The sequence below is a fragment of the Mobula birostris genome, unplaced genomic scaffold (assembly GCF_030028105.1).
Source record: "Mobula birostris isolate sMobBir1 unplaced genomic scaffold, sMobBir1.hap1 scaffold_608, whole genome shotgun sequence".
Taxonomy (NCBI): domain Eukaryota; kingdom Metazoa; phylum Chordata; class Chondrichthyes; order Myliobatiformes; family Myliobatidae; genus Mobula; species Mobula birostris.
Window position 1 is genome coordinate 107,587 of NW_027278329.1, and position 20,058 is coordinate 127,644.

The 20,058-nt window shown below is 43.5% G+C and overlaps 1 protein-coding gene across 1 annotated transcript in view; it reads left to right on the top strand.

Annotated features, from left to right (window-relative positions):
* LOC140193394 (glycophorin-C-like) overlaps nucleotides 1-19,146 on the top strand; it is a 58,142-nt gene extending 38,996 nt beyond the window's left edge. The window contains exons 2-3 of the mRNA XM_072250742.1: nucleotides 16,732-16,803; nucleotides 18,598-19,146. Of these exons, the coding sequence (XP_072106843.1) occupies nucleotides 16,732-16,803; nucleotides 18,598-18,794 (269 nt within the window). The 3' untranslated portion in view covers nucleotides 18,795-19,146. The remainder of the gene's footprint in view (nucleotides 1-16,731; nucleotides 16,804-18,597) is intronic.
* The last annotated feature ends 912 nt before the right edge of the window (nucleotides 19,147-20,058 follow it).

Here is a 20,058-nt window from a genome sequence, read left to right on the forward strand (position 1 = left end):
GGATGATCTTGTCATACAGCTACAGATTGGCAGGTATGATATTGTGGCCATCACTGAGATGTGGCTAAAGGATGCATGTCTCTGGGAGCTGAACGTCCAAGGATACACGGTGTATCGGAAGGATAGGAAGGTAGATAGAGGGGGAGGCGTGGCTTTATTAGTAAGAAATGATATTAAATCATTAGAAAGAGATGATATAGGATCAGAAGGTGCAGAATCTTTATGGGTTGAGCTAAGAAATCGCAGAGGTAAAAGGACCCGATGGCAGTTATTTATAGGCCTCCAAACAGCTGCAGTGATGTGGACTACAAATTACAACAGGAAATAGAAAAGGCTTGTCAGAAGGGCAGTGTTATGATAATTGTGGGGGATTTTAACATGCGAGTGGATTGGGAAAATGAGGTCGGCACTGGATCTCAAGAGAGAGAACTTGTAGAATGTCTGCGAGATGGCATTTTAGAACAGCATGTTGTTGAGCCCACTAGGGGATCAGCTGTACTGGATTGGGTATTGTGTAATGAACCGGAGGTGATTAGAGAGATTGAGGTGAAGGAACCCTTAGGAGGCAGTGATCATAACATGATTGAGTTCACTGTGAAATTTAAAAAAGAGAAGCCGAAATCTGATATGTCGGTATTTCAGTGGAGTAAAGGAAATTATAGTGGCATGAGAGAGGAACTGGCCAAAGTTGACTGGAAAGGGACACTGGCAGGAAGGACAGCAGAGCAGCAGTGGCTGGAGTTTATGCGAGAAGTGAGGAAGGTGCAAGACAGGTATATTCTAAAAAAGAAGAAATTTTCGAATGGAAAAAGGATGCAACTGTGGCTGACAAGAGAAGTCAAAGCCAAAGTTAAAGCAAAGGAGAGGGCATACAAGGAAGCAAAAATTAGTGGGAAGACAGAGAATTGGGAAGCTTTTAAAAGCTTACGAAAGGAAACTAAGAAGGTCATTAAGAGGAAAAAGATTGACTATGAAAGGAAGCTAGCAAATAATGTCAAAGAGGATACTGAAACCTTTTTCAAGTATATAAAGAGTAAAAGCCAGGTGAGAGTAGAAATAGGACGGATAGAAAATGATGCTGGAGAAATTGTAATGGGAGATAAGGAGAAGGAGGAGGAACTGAACGCGTATTTTGCATCAATCTTCACTGAGGAAGACGTCAGCAGTATACTGGACACTCAACGGTGGCAGGGAAGGGAAGTGTGCGCAGTCACAATTATGACAGAGAAAGTACTCAGGAAGCTGAATAGTCTAAAGGTAGATAAACCTCCCAGATCAGATGGAATGCACCCTCGTGTTCTGAAGGAAGTAGCTGTGGAGATTGCGGAGGCATTAGCAATGATCTTTCAAAAGTCGATAGATTCTGGCATGGTTCCGGAGGACTGGAAGTTTGCAAATGTCATTCCGCTATTTAAGAAGGGGCAAGGAAGCAAAAAGGAAATTATAGACCTGTTAGCTTGACATCGGTGGTTGGGAAGTTGTTAGAGTCGATTGTCAAGGATGAGGTTACAGAGTACCTGGAGGCATATGACAAGATAGGCAGAACTCAGCATGGATTCCTTAAAGGAAAATCCTGCCTGACAAACCTATTACAATTTTTTGAAGAAATTACAAGTAGGCTAGACAAGGGAGATGCAGTGGATGTTGTATATTTGGATTTTCAGAAGGCCTTTGACAAGGTGCCACATATGAGGCTAATTAGCAAGATAAGAGCCCATGGAATTACAGGGAAGTTACATATTTGGATAGAGCATTGGCTGATTGGCAGGAAACAGAGAGTGGGGAAAAAAGGGATCCTTTTCTGGTTGGCTGCCGGTTACCAGTGGTGTTCCACAGGGGTCGGTGTTGGGGCTACTTCTTTTTACATTGTACATCAACGATTTGGATTATGGAATAGATGGATTTGTGGCTAAGTTTGCTGACAATACAAAGATGGGTGGAGGGGCCGGTATTGCTGAGAAAACAGAGAGTCTGCAGAGAGACTTGGATAGATTGGAAGAATGGACAAAGAAGTGGCAAATGAAATACAATGTTGGAAAGTGTATGATTATACACTTTGGCAGAAGAAATAAATGGACAGACTATTATTTAAATGGGGAGAGAATTCAAAGTTCTGAGATGCAATGGGACTTGGGAGTCCTCATACAGGATACCCTTAAGGTTAACCTCCAGGTTGAGTCAGTAGTGAAGAAGGCGAATGCAATGTTGGCATTCATTTCTAGAGGAATAGAGTATTGGAGCAGGGATGTGATGTTGAGGCTCTATAAGGCGCTAGTGAGACCTCACTTGGGTAGTTTTGGCCTCCTTATTTAAGAAAGGGTGTGCTGAAGTTGGGGAGGCTACAGAGAAGATTCACTAGAATGATTCCGGGAATGAGAGGGTTAACATATGAGGAACGTTTGTCCGCCCTTGGACTGTATTCCTTGGAGTTTAGAAGAATGAGGGGAGACCTCATAGAAACATTTCGAATGTTGAAAGGCATGGACAGAGTGGACGTGGCAAAGTTGTTTCTCATGATGAGGGAGTCTGGTACGAGAGGGCATGACTTAAGGATTGAAGGGCGCCCATTCAGAACAGAAAAGCAAAGAAATTTTTTTAGCCAGAGGGTGGTGAATATATGGAATTTGTTGCCACGGGCGGCAGTGGAGGCCAAGTCATTGTGTGTATTTAAGGCAGAGATTGATAGGTATCTGAGTAGCCAGGGCTTCAAAGGTTATGGTGAGAAGGCGGGGGAGTGGGACTAAATGGGAGAATGGATCAGCTCATGATAAAATGGTGGAGCAGACTCGATGAGTCGAATGGCCGACTTCTGCTCCTTTGTTTTATGGTCTTATGGTCTTAATCCAAGTTGCTTACCATAGTTTGGTGCTTTAACCTAGTACATTACAATTATTCTAGTGTTTCTTGTATTTACTGTAAATGTTCACAAGAAAGTGATTCTCTTTGATAAACTTACTTCGAACTTTAAAATTTTTATCATTCTAGATTCAGGTTTTCTGATGATAAAGTTTTGAAGGGGAATTGTGAGGAAGATAAAGAATATAAGTAATAAGATTACCTATGCAGGACAATGCAGGAAAAATGTGCCATGCATATTGTATGAAGCAAAGAAAGACAGAGTAATCTTAAACAATTTAGGTAAGAATATGAGTGGGCAGATTTCCAGGACATAAAAGGAAAATATGCAGGTAAAGAGGCAACAGAAAGGTCAAAGTCAAAGTTAAATGTATTATCAAATTACATATATGCTATCATATATAACCTTGACATTTACAGAAAGATAAAGAAATACAGAAGAATTTATGAAAGAATATACATAATTAAATACTGACAAACAACCAATGTTCAAAAACAAAATATACTGAGACTTGAATTATAAAGCCTTGTAAGTGAGTCTCTAGGTTGTGGAATCAGTTCAGTGTTGAGTTGAGTGAAGTTATCCACACTGGTTCAGGAGCCCGATGGTCATAAGGTAATAACTGTTCCTGAACCTGGTGGTGTGGGACATAAGGCTTCTGTGCCTGAACGGTGGGCATCCCTGGTGATGATATTGCTTTCTTGTGGCAACGCCCCATGTAAGTATGCACAAAGGTGGGAGGGTTGCGCTTGAACTGGGTTGTTTACATCACTTTCTACAGACTTTTTCATTCCTGGCACTGGTCCTTACCAGTCAATGATGCAACTAGTCAGGCTGCTCTCCACTCTGCATCTATAGCAGTTTGTCAAAATTTTTGGAGCCATAAGTTTTTAAGAAAATAGAGGTGCTTTTGTACCTTCTTTCTGATGGCGCTTACGTTCCAGTGCCAGGTCAAATCTCTGATATGATAGCACCAAAGAAATTAAAGTTAGAAATAAAGAAACATGGAAACATAGAAAACCTACAGCACAATACAGGCCTTTCGGCCCACAAAGCTGTGCCAAACATGTCCTTACCTTAGAAATTACCTAGTCTTACCCATAGTCCTCTATTTTTCTAAGATCCATGTACCTATCCAGGAGTCTCTTAAAAGACCCTATTGTTTCCGCCTCCACCACTGCTGCCGGCAGCCCATTCCACACACTCATCACTCTCTGCGTAAAAAACTTACCCCTGACACCTCCTCTGTACCTACTTCCAAGCACCTTAAAACTATGCACTCTTGTGCTAGCCATTTCAGCCCTGGGAAAAAGCCTCTGACTATCCACATGATCAATGCCTCTCATCATCTTGTATATATCTATCAGGTCACCTCTCATCCTCCGTCACTCTAAGGAGAAAAGGCTGAGTTCACTCAACCTATTCTCATAAGGCATGCTCCCCAATCCAGGCAACATCCTTTCTATGGTTTCCACATCCTTCCTGTAGTAAGGCGACCAGAATTAAGCACAGTACTCCAAGTGGGGTCTGACTAGGGTCCTATATAGCTGCATAGCTGGCACATGGCCAAGTGATTAAGGCGTCGGTCTAGTGATCTGAAGGTCGCTAGTTTGAGCCTCAGCTGAGGCAGTGTGTTCTGTCCTTGAGCAAGGCACTTAACCACACATTGCTCTGCGACGACACCAGTGCCAAGCTGTATCGGCCCTAGAGCCCTTCCCTTGGACAACATTGGTGGCGTGGAGAAGGGAGACTTGCAGCATGGGTAACTGCCGGTCTTCCATACAACTTTGCCCAGGCTTGCACCCTGGAAACCCTCCAAGGCACAAATCCGTGGTCTCATGAGACTAATGGATGCCTATATATAGCTGCAACATTACCTTTCGGCTCTTAAAATCAATCCCACGATAGATAAAGGCCAATGCACCATATACCTTCTTAACCACAGAGTCAACCTGCACAGCAGCTTTGAGTGTCCTATGGACTCGGACCCCAAGATCCCTCTGATCCTCCACACTGCCAAGAGTCTTACCATTAATGCTATATTCTGCCATCATATTTGACCTACCAAAATGAACCACCTCACACGTATCTGGGTTGAACTCCATCTGCCACCTCTCAGCCCTGTCTTGCATCCTATCAATGTCCCGCTGTAACCTCTGACAGCCCTTCACACTATCCACAACACCCCCAACTTTTGTATCATCAGCAAATTTACTAACCCATCCCTGAACTTCCTCATCCAGGTCATTTATAAAAACCACGAAGAGTACGGGGTCCCAGAACAGATCCCTGAGAACACCACTGGTGACCGACCTCCATGCAGAATATGACCCATCTACAACCATTCTTTGCTTTCTGTGGGCATGCTAGTTCTGGATCCACAAAGCAATGTCCCCTTGGATCCCATGCCTCCTTACTTTCTCAATATGCCTTGCATGGGGTACCTTATCAAATGCCTTGCTGAAGTCCTAATACACTACATCTAAGGCTCTACCTTCATCAATGTAAACAACAGGAATTCTGCAGATGCTGGAAATTCAAGCAACTCACATCAAAGTTGCTGGTGAACGCAGCAGGTCAGGCGGCATCTCTAGGAAGAGGTACAGTCGACGTTTCAGGCCGAGACCCTTCTCGGCCTGAAACGTCGACTGTACCTCTTCCTAGAGATGCTGCTTGATCTGCTGCATTCACCAGCAACTTTGATGTGTGTTACCTTCATCAATGTGTTTAGTCACATCCTCAAAAAATTCAGTCAGGCTCGTAAAGCAAGGTCTGCCTTTGACAAAGCCATGCTGACTATTCTTAATCATATTATGCCTCTCCAAATGTTCATAAATCCTTAATATCTACACACTCAAGTTTTTCAGTCCGCTGCAAGTCATCCCTACAATCGCCAAGATCCTTTTCCGTAGTGAGCAAAGTATTCATTAAGTACCTCTGCTATCTCCTCTGGTTCCATACACACTTTTCCACTGTCACACTTGATTGGTCGTATTCTCTCACGTCTTATCCTCATGTTCTTCACATACTTGTAGAATGCCTTGGGGTTTTCCTTAATCCTGTCCACCAAGGCCTTCTCATGGCCCTTTCTGGCTCTCCTAATTTCTTCCTTAAGTTCCTTCCTGCTAGCCCTATAATCTTCTGGATCTCTATCATTAACTAGTTTTTTGAACCTCGTGTAAGCTCTTTTCTTCTTGACTAGATTTACAACAGCCTTTGCACACCATGGTTCCTGTACCCTACCATCCTTTCCCTGTCTCATTGCAACGTACCTATGCAGAGCCCTACTCAAATATCCTCTGAACATTTGCCACATTTCTTCTGTATGTTTCCTTGAGAATATTTGTTTCCAATTTATGCTTCCAAGTTCCTGCCTGATAGCCTCATATTTCCCCTTACTCCAATTAAACGTTTCCCTAACTTGTCCGTTCCTATCCCTCTCCAACGCTATGGTAAAGGAGATAGAATTGTGATCATTATCTCCAGAATGCTCTCCCACTGAGAGATCTGACACCTGACCAGGTTCATTTCTCAATAGCAGATCAAGTACAGCCTTTCCTCTTGTAGGCTTATCTACATATTGTGTCAAAAAACCTTCCTGGACACACCTAATAAACGCCACCCCATCTAAACCCCTCACTCTAGGGAGATACCAATCAATATTTGGGAAATTAAAATCTCCTGCCACAACAACCCTGCTATTATTACGCCTTTCCAGAATCTGTCTCCCTATCTGCTCCTTGGTGTCCCTGTTACTATTGGGTGGTCTATAAAAAAACACCCAGTAGAGTTTTTGACCCCTCCCTGTTCCTAACCTCCACCCACAGAGACTCCATAGACAATCCCTCCATGACTTCCTCCTCTTCTGCGGCCATGACTCTATCGCTGATCAACAGTGCCACGCCCCCACCTCTTTTCCCTCCCTCCTGTCTTTTCTGAGACATCTAAAACCTGGCACTTGAAGTAACCATTCCTGCCCCTGCACTATCCAAGTCTCTGTAATGGCCTCAACATTATAGCTCCAAGTGCTGATCCACGCTCTAAGCTCATCAGCTTTGTTCATAATATTCCTTGCATTAAAATAGACGCATCTCAAACCATCGGTTTGAGTGCGTCCCTTCTCTATCACCTGCCTATCCTCCCTCTCGCACTGTCTCCAAGCTTTCTCTATTTGTGAGCAAACAGCCCCTTCCTCCATCACATCAGTTCCGTTCCCAACCCCCAGCAATTCTCGTTTAAACTCTCCCCAGTAGCCTTTGCAAACCTCCCCGCCAGGATATTGGTCCCCCGGGATTCAAGTGCAACCCTTCCTTTTTGTACAGGTCACACCTGCCCCAAAAGAGGTCCCAATGATCTGAATCCCTGCCCCCTGCTCCAATCCTTCAGCCACGCATTTATCCTTCATCTCATTCTATTCCTATATTCACTGTCACGTGGCACAGGTAGTAATCCCAAGATTATTACCTTTGAGGTCCTGCTTCTCAACTTCCTTCCTAATTCCCTGTAGTCTGTTTTCAGGACCTCCTCACTCTTCCTATCTATGTCATTGGTACCAATATGCACCACGACCTCTGGCTGTTTTCCTTCCCACTTCAGGATATTGTGGACACGATCAGAAACATCCCGGACCCTGGCACCCGGTTGGCAAACTACCATCTGCGTTTCTTTCCTGCATCCACAGAATCGCCTGTCTGACCCCCTAACTATAGGGTCCCCTATCACTGTGGCCATCCTCTTCCTTTCCCTACCTTTCTGAGCCACAGGGCCAGACTCTGTGCCAGAGGCACGACCATGGTTGTTTCCCCCAGGTAGATTGTCTCCCCCAACAGTATTCACACGGGAGTACTTATTGATAAGGAGAACAGCCACTGGGATACTCCTTAGCATCTGCCTCTTGTCCTTCCCTCTTCTGACTGTTACCCATTTATCTGTCTCATGAGGGCCTGGAGTGACTACATGCATATAGCTCCTCTCTATCACCTGCTCACTCTCCCTGACCAAATGAAGTTCATCGAGCTGCATCTCCAGCTCCGTAACACGGTCCCTAAGGAGCTGAAGCTTGTGCACCTGGCACAGATGTGGCCGTCCGGGAGGCTGGGAGTCTCCAGGACCTCCCACATCTGACACCGAGCACAGAAAACGGGCCTCACACACATACTTCCTTTCTGTATTCTACACAAGTAATGTACCTCGCCTCAACCTGTTATTCCCGAAGCCCCGTTGAGCCAACATCTTCCTATTCTGTCTCACTGTACTCTGATGCCCGCTCTATAATGCTGTCTTCTTCTAAACTCTTCTCGCTGTTCTAACTGACTGACGTCCACGTATTTGTGCAGTTGTCCTCCGATCAAACCGCTGAAGAAATAACCGTCTCCCTTTAACCATATAACAATTACAGCGTGGAAACAGGCCATCTCAGCCCTTCTAGTCTGTGCCGAACTCTTACTCTCACCTAGTCCCACCGACCTGCACTCAGCCCATAACCCTCCATTCCTTTTCTGTCCATATAGCTATCCAATTTAACTTTAAATGACAACATCGAACCTGCCACTTCTGCTGGAAGCTCATTCCACACAGCTACCACTCTCTGAGTAAAGAAGTTCCCCCTCATGTTACCCCTAAACTTTTGCCCTTTAACTCTCAACTCATGTCCTCTTGTTTGAATCTCCCCCACTCTCAGTGGAAAAAGCCTATCCACGTCAACTGTATCTATCCCCCTCATAATTTTAAATACCTCTATTAAGTCCCCCCTCAACCTTCTATGCTCCAAAGAATAAAGATCCAACTTGCTCAACCTTTCTCTGTAACTTAGGAGATGAAACCCAGGTAACATTCTAGTAAATCTTCTCTGTACTCTCTCAATTTTGTTGACATCTTTCCTATAATTCGATGACCAGAACTGTAAACTCTTCTCACTTTTAAACTCTTCTCGTTGTTCTCACTGGCTGACATCCATGTCCTTGTGCGGTCGTGCCCTGATCAATAGACAATAGACAATAGGTGCAGGAGTAGGCCATTCGGCCCTTCAAGCCAGCACCGCCATTCACTGTGATCATGGCTGATCATCCACAATCAGTATCCAGTTCCTGCCTTATCCTCATAACCTTTGATTCCGCTATCTTTAAGAGCTCTATCCATCTCTTTCTTGAAAGCATCCAGAGACTTGGCCTCCCCAGCCTTCTGGGTCAGAGCATTCCATATATCCACCACTCTCTGGGTGAAAAAGTTTTTCCTCAACTCCGTTCTAAATGGCCTACCCCTTATTCTTAAACTGTGGCCTCTGGTTCTGGACTCACCCATCAGCGGAAACATGCTTCCTGCCTCCAGCATGTCCAATCCCTTAATAATCTTATATGTTTCAATAAGATCCCCTCTCAGCCTTCTAAATTGCAGCGTATACAAGCCCAGTCGCTCCAATCTTTTGACATATGACAGTCCCGCCATCCCGAGAATTAACCTTGTGAACCTACGCTGCACTCCTTCAATAGCAAGAATGTCCTTCCTCAAATTTGGAGACCAAAACTGCACACAGTACTCCAGGTGTGGTCTCACCAGGGACCTGTACAGCTGCAGAAGGACCTCTTTGCTCTTGTACTCAATTCCCCTTGTAATGAAGGCCAGCATGCCATTAGCTTTCTTCACTTCCTGCTGTACTTGCATGCTTGCTTTCAGTGACTGATGAACAAGAAAACCTAGATCTTGTTGTACTTCCCCTTTTCCTAACCTGACTCCATTTAGATAATAATCTGCCTTCCTGTTCTTACCACCAAAGTGGATAACCTCACAGTTATCCACATTAAACTGCATCTGCCACGCATCTGCCCACTCACCCAGCCTGTCCAAGTCACCCTGCATTCTCGTAACATCCTCCTCACATTTCACACTGCCACCCAGCTTTGTGTCACCGGCAAATTTGCTAATGTTACTTTTAATTCCCTCATCTAAATCATTAATATATATTGTAAACAGCTGCGGTCCCAGCACTGAACCCTGTGGTACCCCACTGGTCACCGCCTGCCATTCCGAAGGGGACCCGTTAATCGCTACTCTTTGTTTTCTGTCAGCCAGCCAATTTTCAATCCACGTCAGTACTCTGCCCCCAGTTCCATGTGCCCTAATTTTGCCCAGTAATCTCCTATGTGGGACTTTATCAAAGGCTTTCTGAAAGTCCAGGTACACTCCATCCACTTGTGCATTTTCATAGTTACATCCTCAAAAAATTCCAGAAGATTAGTCAAGCACGATTTCCCCTTCGTAAACCCATGCTGACTTGGACCAGTCCTGTTACTGCTATCCAGATGTGTCGTAATTTCTTCTTTTGTAATTGACTCCAGCATCTTTCCCACCACTAACATCAGGCTAACCGGTCCATAATTCCCTGTTTTCTCTCTTCCTCCCTTCTTGAAGAGAGGGACAACATTAGGCACCCTCCAATCTATAGAACATTTGAAAATGATTACCAATAATGTGTCCACGATTTCTAAAGCCACCTTCTTAAGTACCCTGGGATGCAGACCATCAGGTCCCGGGGACTTATCAGCCTTCAGACCCAACAGTCTATCCAACACCATTTCCTGCCTAATATAAATTTCCTTCAGTTCATTCATTACCCTAGGTCCTTTGGCCACTATTATATCTGGGAGATTGTTTGTGTCTTCCCTAGTGAAGACAGATCCAAAGTACCTGTTCAACTCGTCTGCCATTTCCTTGTTCCCCATAATAAATTCACCCGTTTCTGTCTTCAAGGGCCCAACTTTGGTCTTAACTATTTTTTTCCTTTTCACATACCTAAAGAAGCTTTTACTATCCTCCTTTATATTCTTGGCTAGTTTACCTTTGTACCTCATTTTTTCTCCACGTATTGCCTTTTTAGTTACCTTCTGTTGCTCTTTAAAAGTTTCCCAATCCTCCGGCTTCCCACTCGTCTTTGCTATGTTATACTTCTTCTCTTTCATTTTCATACTGTTCATTACTTCCCTTGTCAGCCACGGCCCCCTTTACTCCCTTAGGATCTTTCTTCCTCTTTGGAATGAACTGATACTGCACCTTCCGCATTATTCCCAGAAACACTTGCCATTGCTGTTCCACTGTCATCCCTGCTAGGGTATCGTTCCATCGAACTTTGGCCAGCTCCTCCCTCATAGCACCATAGTTCCCTTTGTCCAACTGTAATACTGATACTTCCGAGTTTCCCTTCTCCCTCTCAAATTGTAGATTAAAACTTACCATATTATGGTCACTATCTCCTAATGGCTCCTTTACCTTAAGATCCCTGATCTAATCCTGTTCATTGCACAACACTAAATCTAGAATTGCGTTCTCTCTGGTAGGCTCCAGTCCAAGCTGCTCTAAGAATCCATCTCGGAGGGACTCCACAAACTCCCTTTCTTGGGGTCCAGTACCAACCTGATTCCTCCGGTCTACCTGCATGTTGAAGTCCCCCATAACAACTGTAGCATTACCTTTGCAACATGCCAATTTTAACTCTTGATTCAACTTACACCCTACATCCAGACTACTGTTTGGGGGTCTGTAGATAACTCCCATTAGGGTCTTTCTACCCTTAGAATTTCTCAGTTCTATTCATACTGACTCTACGTCTCCGGATTCTATGCCCCCCCTCGCAAGGGACTGAATATCATTCCTCACCAACAGAGCCACCCCACCCCCTCTGCCCATCAGTCTGTCCTTTCGATAGGACGTACACCCTTGAATATTCATTCCCCAGGCCTTGTCCGCTTGAAGCCATGTCTCTGTTATTCCCACAACATCATACTTACCAATTTCTAGCTGTGCCTCAAGCTCATCCACTTCATTTCTTATACTCCGTGCATTCGTATATAATAATTTTAATTCATTACTCCCCTCACCTCCCATATCAATTTCTATTTCACTTGGCCATACTGTACGATCCCTTCTTGAGCTTTCTGCTCTGTTGATTCTGCTGTCTTTCTTAACTTTTCTTATTCTCACTTTCCCTTTATCTCCATCCTTATATTTCCAGTTCATCCCCTCTCACCCCCCCACTACTTCGTTTAAACACACCCGTGTTGCAGAGGCAAACCTGCCTGCCAGAATGCTGGTGCCCTGCTTATTAAGGTGCAACCCGTCCCTTTTGTACAATTCATCCTTACCCCGAGACATACCCCAGTGGTCCAAGAATGTAAATCCTTGCTTCCTGCACCAGTTCCTCGCCACACATTCAGATCCATTATCTCCCTGTTCTTGCCCACTCCAGCACGGGGAACTGGAAGCAAACCAGAGACAACCACCCTGGAAGTCCTGCTTTTCAGCCTTCTTCAAAGTTCTCTGAAGTCACGCTGTAGAATGTCTTTCCTCTTCTTTCCCACGTCACTTGTGCCGAAATGTACCACCACTTCCGGATGTTCACCTTCACTCTTGAGGATTCCCTGCAACCGGTCCGTGACATCCTGGATCCCGGCACCAGGGAGACAACACACCATCCTTAAATTTCACCAGTTGCCACAGAAACCCCTTTCTGTACCTCTCACTATGGAGTCCCCTATTACCACAGCTCTGCCTGACCTCTGTCTCCTCGGCTTTGCTTCAGCGCCAATTGTTGACTCGCAGACCTGATCACCTCTCAGGGCGGCATCACCTTCTGTCCCGACAGCTTCCAAGAGGGTGAACCTGTAAACGAGAGGCACATCCCCAGGGTCTCCTGTACTTCAAGCATCCTTTCCTTGCTCATCGTCACCCCCCCCCCCCCACTTCTCTCTTCCGGCTGAAACGATCAAACGGCTGAAGAAATAATGGTCTCCTTTTAAACTCTTCTCGCTGTTCTCACTGGCTGAAGTCCACGTGCTTGCACAGTCGTGCCCCGACTTTCTCCACTTCTGATCCCCGAATGAGGACTGGCTCATGGACCTCTGTCTTCTTCTTCCTGCAGTCATTAATAAACTCTTTAGTTTTGGGGATGTTGAGTGTGAGGTTCTTGTTATGGCACCTTGCAAACAGATTTCGAATCCCTCTCCTATAGCTACATAGCAAAGGACTTTGAGTGCTATTGCTACAATGGTTATCATTCCACTGGGAGATTGACTAGGATGTTGCTTTGGACTGAATATCTTAGCTATGAGAAGAGACTGTATAAACTGTTACTGTTTTTCTTGTAGCAGATGGGCTTACAATGGGCAAGTAGTGAGAAACCTTTCTGTTTAGCTTACGAGTTTAAAGTTAGGTTTAAGGTAAGGAATGGGTGAGTTAGTGGGTGTTTGAGGAAGAATATTTTTTATCTGGGGAGGATGATATTTGAAATAACATATCTGAGAGAGTGGTGAAAGCAGATATTCTCACAAAACCTATAGCACAGACAGCTAAGGAGTGAGTGCTTGAAACTGGGTTTAGTAGACATGACATCTTGATGCCCAGCATGGACAGGTGGGCCAAACAGGCTGTCCCATGCTGGATGACTCAAAGAATTTCTGACCTCAAGTCCTGTGGGAGATCATTTAGAATATTTTCTAATTGGTCCCTAACTGGTAATGTAGCAGTTTGTGCAATGCTGTTACAACTCGTGGAGTAGGAGTTCATTGTTCAGTTCCAACATCATCAGTAAGATGTCTGTACATTCTCACATTCCCATGGAAGGTGTGCGTTTTCTCCAGGTACTCTGGTTTCCTCTAACAGTCCAAAAAATGGATAAGTTAGTTGGTTAAATGGGTAGTGTAAAATGTCCTGAGATTACGGTAGGGTTAAAACTGGGGGTTGTTAGGTGGTGAGGCTCGAAGTTCTACGCTGCATGTCTAAATATTGTTCAGTTTTGATGTACAGAAATTTACCAAGATAGGACAACAAGGTTGGTGTCTCATCCTCTATCTTGAGAACCTAGAACTAGGATTTAGTATGAGAGTAGATCGATCAGTCATCTAAGTAGAAGAGAGGGAAAGGAGGGGTAGAGACAGAGGGGGATAAAAAGAGTAAGCAAGGATGAGAGGGGACAGAGAGATTGAGAGAGAGGGATAGAGAGAGGAGTACACATACATAGTCAATTTCTCTTCAAAGGACAACCACTCACATTGGGATTTAATCTACCAAGTGTAGTGCACAGATTCCAGTACATCTACACTCAGTGGCTGCTTTATGAGGTGCACCCTGTACATAATTACTGGACAATTTATACTGACTAATTAAGCTACCTGGCATGTCTTTGGACTTTGGGGGGAAATCAGAGCACCCAGGGAAAACCCATGCAGTCTATAGGAGGACATTAAGAAATACAAACCATGGATGTGCTGTGTGATTATTTGAGTTACTGTCATCTTACTGAAAGCTTGAATTCTCCTTTGACATATCTCATTAACAAGATATTTTCACCCACAGAACTGCTGCTCGCTGGAATTTTGTTTTTGTTTTTTTTTGCACCAATCTCTGTAAATGCTAGAGACTGTATGTGTGAGAATCCCAGGATTCAGCAGTTTCTGAGATACTCGAACCATCCCATTTTGCACCAAAAATCATTCCACAGTCAGTTAATTAGTTCACATTTCTTCTCTATTTTGATGTTTATCTGAACAACTGAACCTCTTAACCATGTCTGCATGCTTTTATGCACTGATTTGCTGATTAGATATTTGCATTAATTAGTGGTAATATAGATGATTGAGAAGCTTTTAAAAACTTACAAAGAGCAATTAAAATAAGCAGTAGGAGGGGAAAGTGAAATGTGAAAGCAAGCTAACAAACAATATCAACGTGGATAGTAAAAGCATTTTCAAGTACGTAAAAAATAAAACAGAGATGAGAGTGGATATAGGATCACTAGAAAATGAGGCCAGAGAAATAATAACGGGGGACAAGGAGGTGGAAATGAACTAAGTAAGTATTTTGCATCAGCCTTCACTGTGGAAGGCGCTAATGGTGTGCCAGATGTTGAAGGCTGTGAGGGAAGAGAAGTGAGTGCAATTACTATTACAAGGGAGAAGGTACTCAAAAAGCTGAAAGACCCAAGGATACACCCGGACCAGATGAATTGCACCCTAGGCTTTTGAAAGGGGTAGTGTTAGAGATTGTGGAGGCATTAGTAATGATCTTTCAAAAATCATTGGACTCTGGCATGATGCCAGAAGACTGGAAATTTGCAAATGTTACTCCACTCTTTAAGAAAGGAGGAAGGCAGCTGAAAGGAATTTATAAACCAATTAGCCTGACCTCAGTGGTTCAGAAGATGTTGGAGTCAATTGTTAAGGATGAGGTTATGGAGTACTTGGTGTCACAGGACAAGATAGGACAAAGTCTGCATGGTCTCATTAAAGGAAAACCTTGCCTGACAAACCTGTCGGAATTCTTTGAGGAGAGAACAAGTAGGATGGATAAAGGGGGTGTAGTGGAGGTTGTATATTTGGACTTCCAGAAGGCCTTTGATAAGGTGCCACACATGAGGCTGCTTACCAAGTTAAGAGCCCATGGTATTACAGGAAAGTTACTGGCATGGTTAGAGCATTGGCTGATTGGTAGGAGGCAGTAAGTGGGAATAAAAGGATCCTTTTCTAGTTGGCTGCATGTGGCTGGTGGTGTTCCACAGGGGTCAGTGTTGGGACTGCTTCTTTTAATGCTGTATATAAATGATTTAGATGATGGAATAGATGGCTTTGTTGCCAAGTTTGCAGATGATATGAAGATTGGTGGAGGGGCATATAGTGTTGAGGAAACAGATAGGATGCAGAAGGACTTAGACAGATAAGGAGAATGGGCAACAAATTGGCAAATGAAATGCAATGGTGGAAAATGCACGGTCATGCACTTGGTAGTAGAAATAAATGTGCAGACTATTTGCTAAATGGGGAGAAAATCCTAAAACCTGAGATGCAAAGCTACTTGGGAGTCCTTTGTGCAGAACACCCAAAAGGTTAATTTGCAGGTAGAATCAGTGGTGAGGAAGGTAAATGCAATGTTAGCATTCGTTTCAAGAGGTCCAGAATAGAAGATCAGGGATGTGATGTTGAGGCTTTATAAGGCACTAGTGAGGCCTCACCTTGAGTATTGTGAACAGTTTTGGGCTCCTGATCTGAGAAAACCTGTGCTGGCATTGGAGAGGGTTCAGAGGAGGTTCACAAGGATGATTCTGGAAATTAAAGGGTAATCATACTAGGAACGTTCGATAGCTCTGGAATTTAGAACGATGAGGTGGGATCTCATTGAAACCTTTCAAATGTTGGAAGGCCTATACAGAGTAAATGTGGAAAGGATGTTTCCCATGGTGTGGGAGTCCGGGACAAGAGAGCACAGCCTCAGGATAGAGGGGTGTCCATTTAAAACAGAGATGCGAAAAAATTTCTTTAACCAAAGGGTGGTGAATTTGTGGAGGCCAGGTGTTTTAGTGTATTTAAGGCCGAGCGTGATAGGATCTTGATTTGACATGGCATCAAAGGGTACAGGGAGAACGCCGGGGAGTGGGGCTGAGGAGGGGAAAAATGAATCAGCCATGATTAAATGGTGGAGCAAACTCGATAAGCCAAATGGCCTTATTCTACTCCTATGTCTTATGGTCTTGGCATGTTGGTACATGTGTACCTATTAAAATGGTCACAGAGTGTATACTAAATTCATTTTCAACCACACACTCTTAGCCTTTGTGTCATGGTTTTTCAGTAGCTCATCTAAATGCCTTTCACGTGTTGTGATAATATCTGCTTTCACCACCCCATCAGATAGAATATTCTAATTCTTGCCACAAAATGTTGGACACACAGTTCTTCACTGTGAAGCAGATTCAAGGCTGAGTTTGATTGCTTCTTGGATACGATGAAATACGGAAACTGGATGGAAATTTGGGTGAGGCACTGGATCAGCTAACTGGTCGGCAGAATGGGTCTACCTCTGCTCTTAGCTATTATGTGGCCTTTCTTTTGCAGAGCACGCTGGGACAATTGAGGAGGGCAAGCTGCTAACCAATGCATTCAGGAGCGACTCTGCAGTCATTGGAGGTAAGGCAAAGTATGACTTGTCAAGATTTGCTGTATTTACCTCATGTGTTTCAAAACATCAAAATAAACAGTGAAGTGTGACCTCTACGTCAATGACCAATAGTCTGAGGATTGTGTTGGAGGAAACTCGCAAGTGCTGTCCAGCTTCTGGCATAAACAAAACAGGCACACAACTTTCTAAACCCAGCCCACACAGCTTTGGTATGCGGAAGAAAACGAGCACCCAGAGGAAACGCACATGGTCACGGGGAGAACATACAAACTCCATCTAGACAGCAGTGGGAATTGAACCCCAGTCAATAACACAGTAAAGCATTATGCTAGCCACTGACTGCATTGACTTTGAAAATTGGCATCTTGCCTTTCTGGCTATAACGTATACATTATTGATCCGGAAATTCATTGACCTGTCTTGATGATTCACAGCAATCATCAAGCCACACAATCTGAGACTTTAAAATTCAGGAATCAATTAAATTCTGGGACTTAAACCAGCGTAGGTATTAATGGCTTTGAAAAGAAAATCTGATATCTTTACACAGTCCAGCATACTTGCAGATTTTTACTAAGTGCAAAGTACCCATTTTGAAGAGGCACACAAGAGATTGCAGATGCTGCAGAACTGCTGAGAACTCAGTGAGTTGAGCAGCACTACAAAAAGTGGTGGATACGGCCCAGTTCATGCAGGCCATGATTTTGTCTGACTGCAGCCATCAGGAAAGAGGTACAGGAGCCTTAGGTCCCACACTACAAAGTTCAGAAACAGTTATTACTCTTCAACCGTCAGGCTCCTAAACCAGTCAAGATAAATTTACTCACCTCAACACTGAACTGATTCCACACGCAATGGATTCAACTTCAAGGAAACTATAACTCATTTTCTCCATATTATTTAATATTTATGTATTTATTTTGTTTTTCTTTTTGTATTTGTAAAATTTGTCAGTCTTTGCTTTTGTGTAGTTTATCATTGATTCGATTGTGTTTCTTTATTCTTCTGTGAATGCCTGCAAGAAAATGAATCTCGGGCTTGCATATGGTGACATATATGTACTTTGATAATAAATTTACTTTGAACTTTGAATGTTGAGCATTTGTGGAGGCATAGGAATGATTGATGTTTTGGGTTGAGATCCTACGTGATGACAGATCCACCATATCTATTTAGAGCCATAGAACATTACAGCACAGAAATAAGCCTTTCAACCCATCTATTCTATGCCATACTTTTGTTCTACCTAGTCCCATTAACCTGCAATCCTCCAAACCCTTCCCTTCCAGGTGCTTATTCAAACCACTGTTGAAATCAAACCTGCATCCACCACTGCCACTGGCAGCTCATTCTACACTCTCACTACCCTCTGAGTGAAGAAGTTCCAACAAATTTCACGTCACATGCTGGTGATAATAAAGCTGATTCTGAACTTTCACCTTTCAGTCTTAACCCATGACCTCTAGTTCTAGCCTCATCCAACCTCCATGGAAAAAGACTGCTTGCATTTACCCTATCTATACCACTCATCTATTTATATGCCTCAATCAAATCTCTCCTCATTCTCTTATGCTCTTTGCAATACAGTCCTGAATAAAGTTCTAAGTCCTGAATAGACCCCCGATTATCTTTTTGTACCATTGCTATTCTATGGTGATCATACTCCCACAGTGCAGTTAGGTGGGGAATTCCAGGACTGAGAAAAGCATAAATTCTCAGTATTGTTGCTCTAAAAATGCTCTAGTAGTTTACTCTATTGTGTATATCTTTACTAATGATTTTTCCCTCTGCAAAATTCACAGGTGTGATAGCGGTGGTGATCTTTGTCATCCTCTGCATCATGGCTGTCATGGGGCGTTTGTTGTACAAGCACAAAGGCACGTACCATACTAATGAAACTAAAAGGGCAGAATATGCTGAGCCTACAGATGCCACACTGAAGAACCATCCCAATTACCAGGATTCTCTAAGTGAAGACAAGAAAGAGTATTTCATCTGACGATGGCACATGCCCTCCTCATTATAACAGCAGATTTATAACAGCCGGGATATGCTGTCTGTGCTATCAGTTAGCTCCAAACTCTGTGAACTAAATGGCCAAACACTACAGTCAGATTATGCAGGACATGACAAACGGTTTACACTTTTGTTCACCTTGACCGGACAGGGGTCTATCCTATTATTTTCTGCTATCTTCAGGTCACCTCCAGGGAGTAAAAGAAAGAGATATACTATGTCTTTATGAGAGCAGCAGAGAAAAAATAATTACCATTATACTAGCACACTGCATGAAAACTAAGCAACTAATGATTGCCTTTTTCCATTTTGTACCTTTTTTTTGTTTCCCTCTCAGTGATTTTTTTCCCAAAACATTGATCACGTTCATCTCCACCTGAGGTAATATTCCCTGAAACATTTCTGCCCCGATGTCACACTAACATATAATAACATAGCACTTTAGATATGGAAAATTAAAGCCCTTCACAGGAGTGTTATCAAACAGGAGTTGATACCCTGCCACTTATCAAGAGAAATGAGGCGATTTTAAGGTCTTCTCCAAAGAGACAATAATATCAGATGTGCAGGAGGGCAGAATTGGAAGAGCACAGAGATTTTAAAGCTTTACAGGGCTGGAGAAGGTAACAGTCATAAGAGCATTTGAAAATACACTCAGTGGCCACATTAGTAGGTACACCTGGAAACCTGCTCATTAATACAAATTTCTAATCAGCCAATCATGTACAGCAATTCAATGTATAAAAACATGCAGATTCGGTCCAAAGGTTCAGTTGTTGATCAGACCAAACATCAGAATTGGGATGATATGGGAGTTAAGTAACCTTGGCTGTGGAATGATCATTGGTGCCAGACATGGTAGTTTGAGTACTGTATCCCAGAAACTGGGATTTTCTCTCTCTCTCACACACACACACACACACACACACACACACACAGTCTCTAGCATTTACAGAGAATGATGCAAAACACAAAAAAAAATACAGTGAGCGGCAATTCTGTAGCTGAAAATACCTTGTTAATGAGAAAGGTCAGAGGAGAGTGGCCAGACTGACTTAAGCTGACAGGAAAGCGACAGTAACTCAAATAGTCACAGGACACAACAATGGTGTATAGAAGAGCTTCTCTGAAAGCAGAACGTATCGAACATTGAAGTGGATGGGCCACAGCAGCAGAAGATCATGAACATACTCTCAGTGGCCTCTTTATTAGGTACAGAAGATACCTAATACAGTGGCCACTGTGCA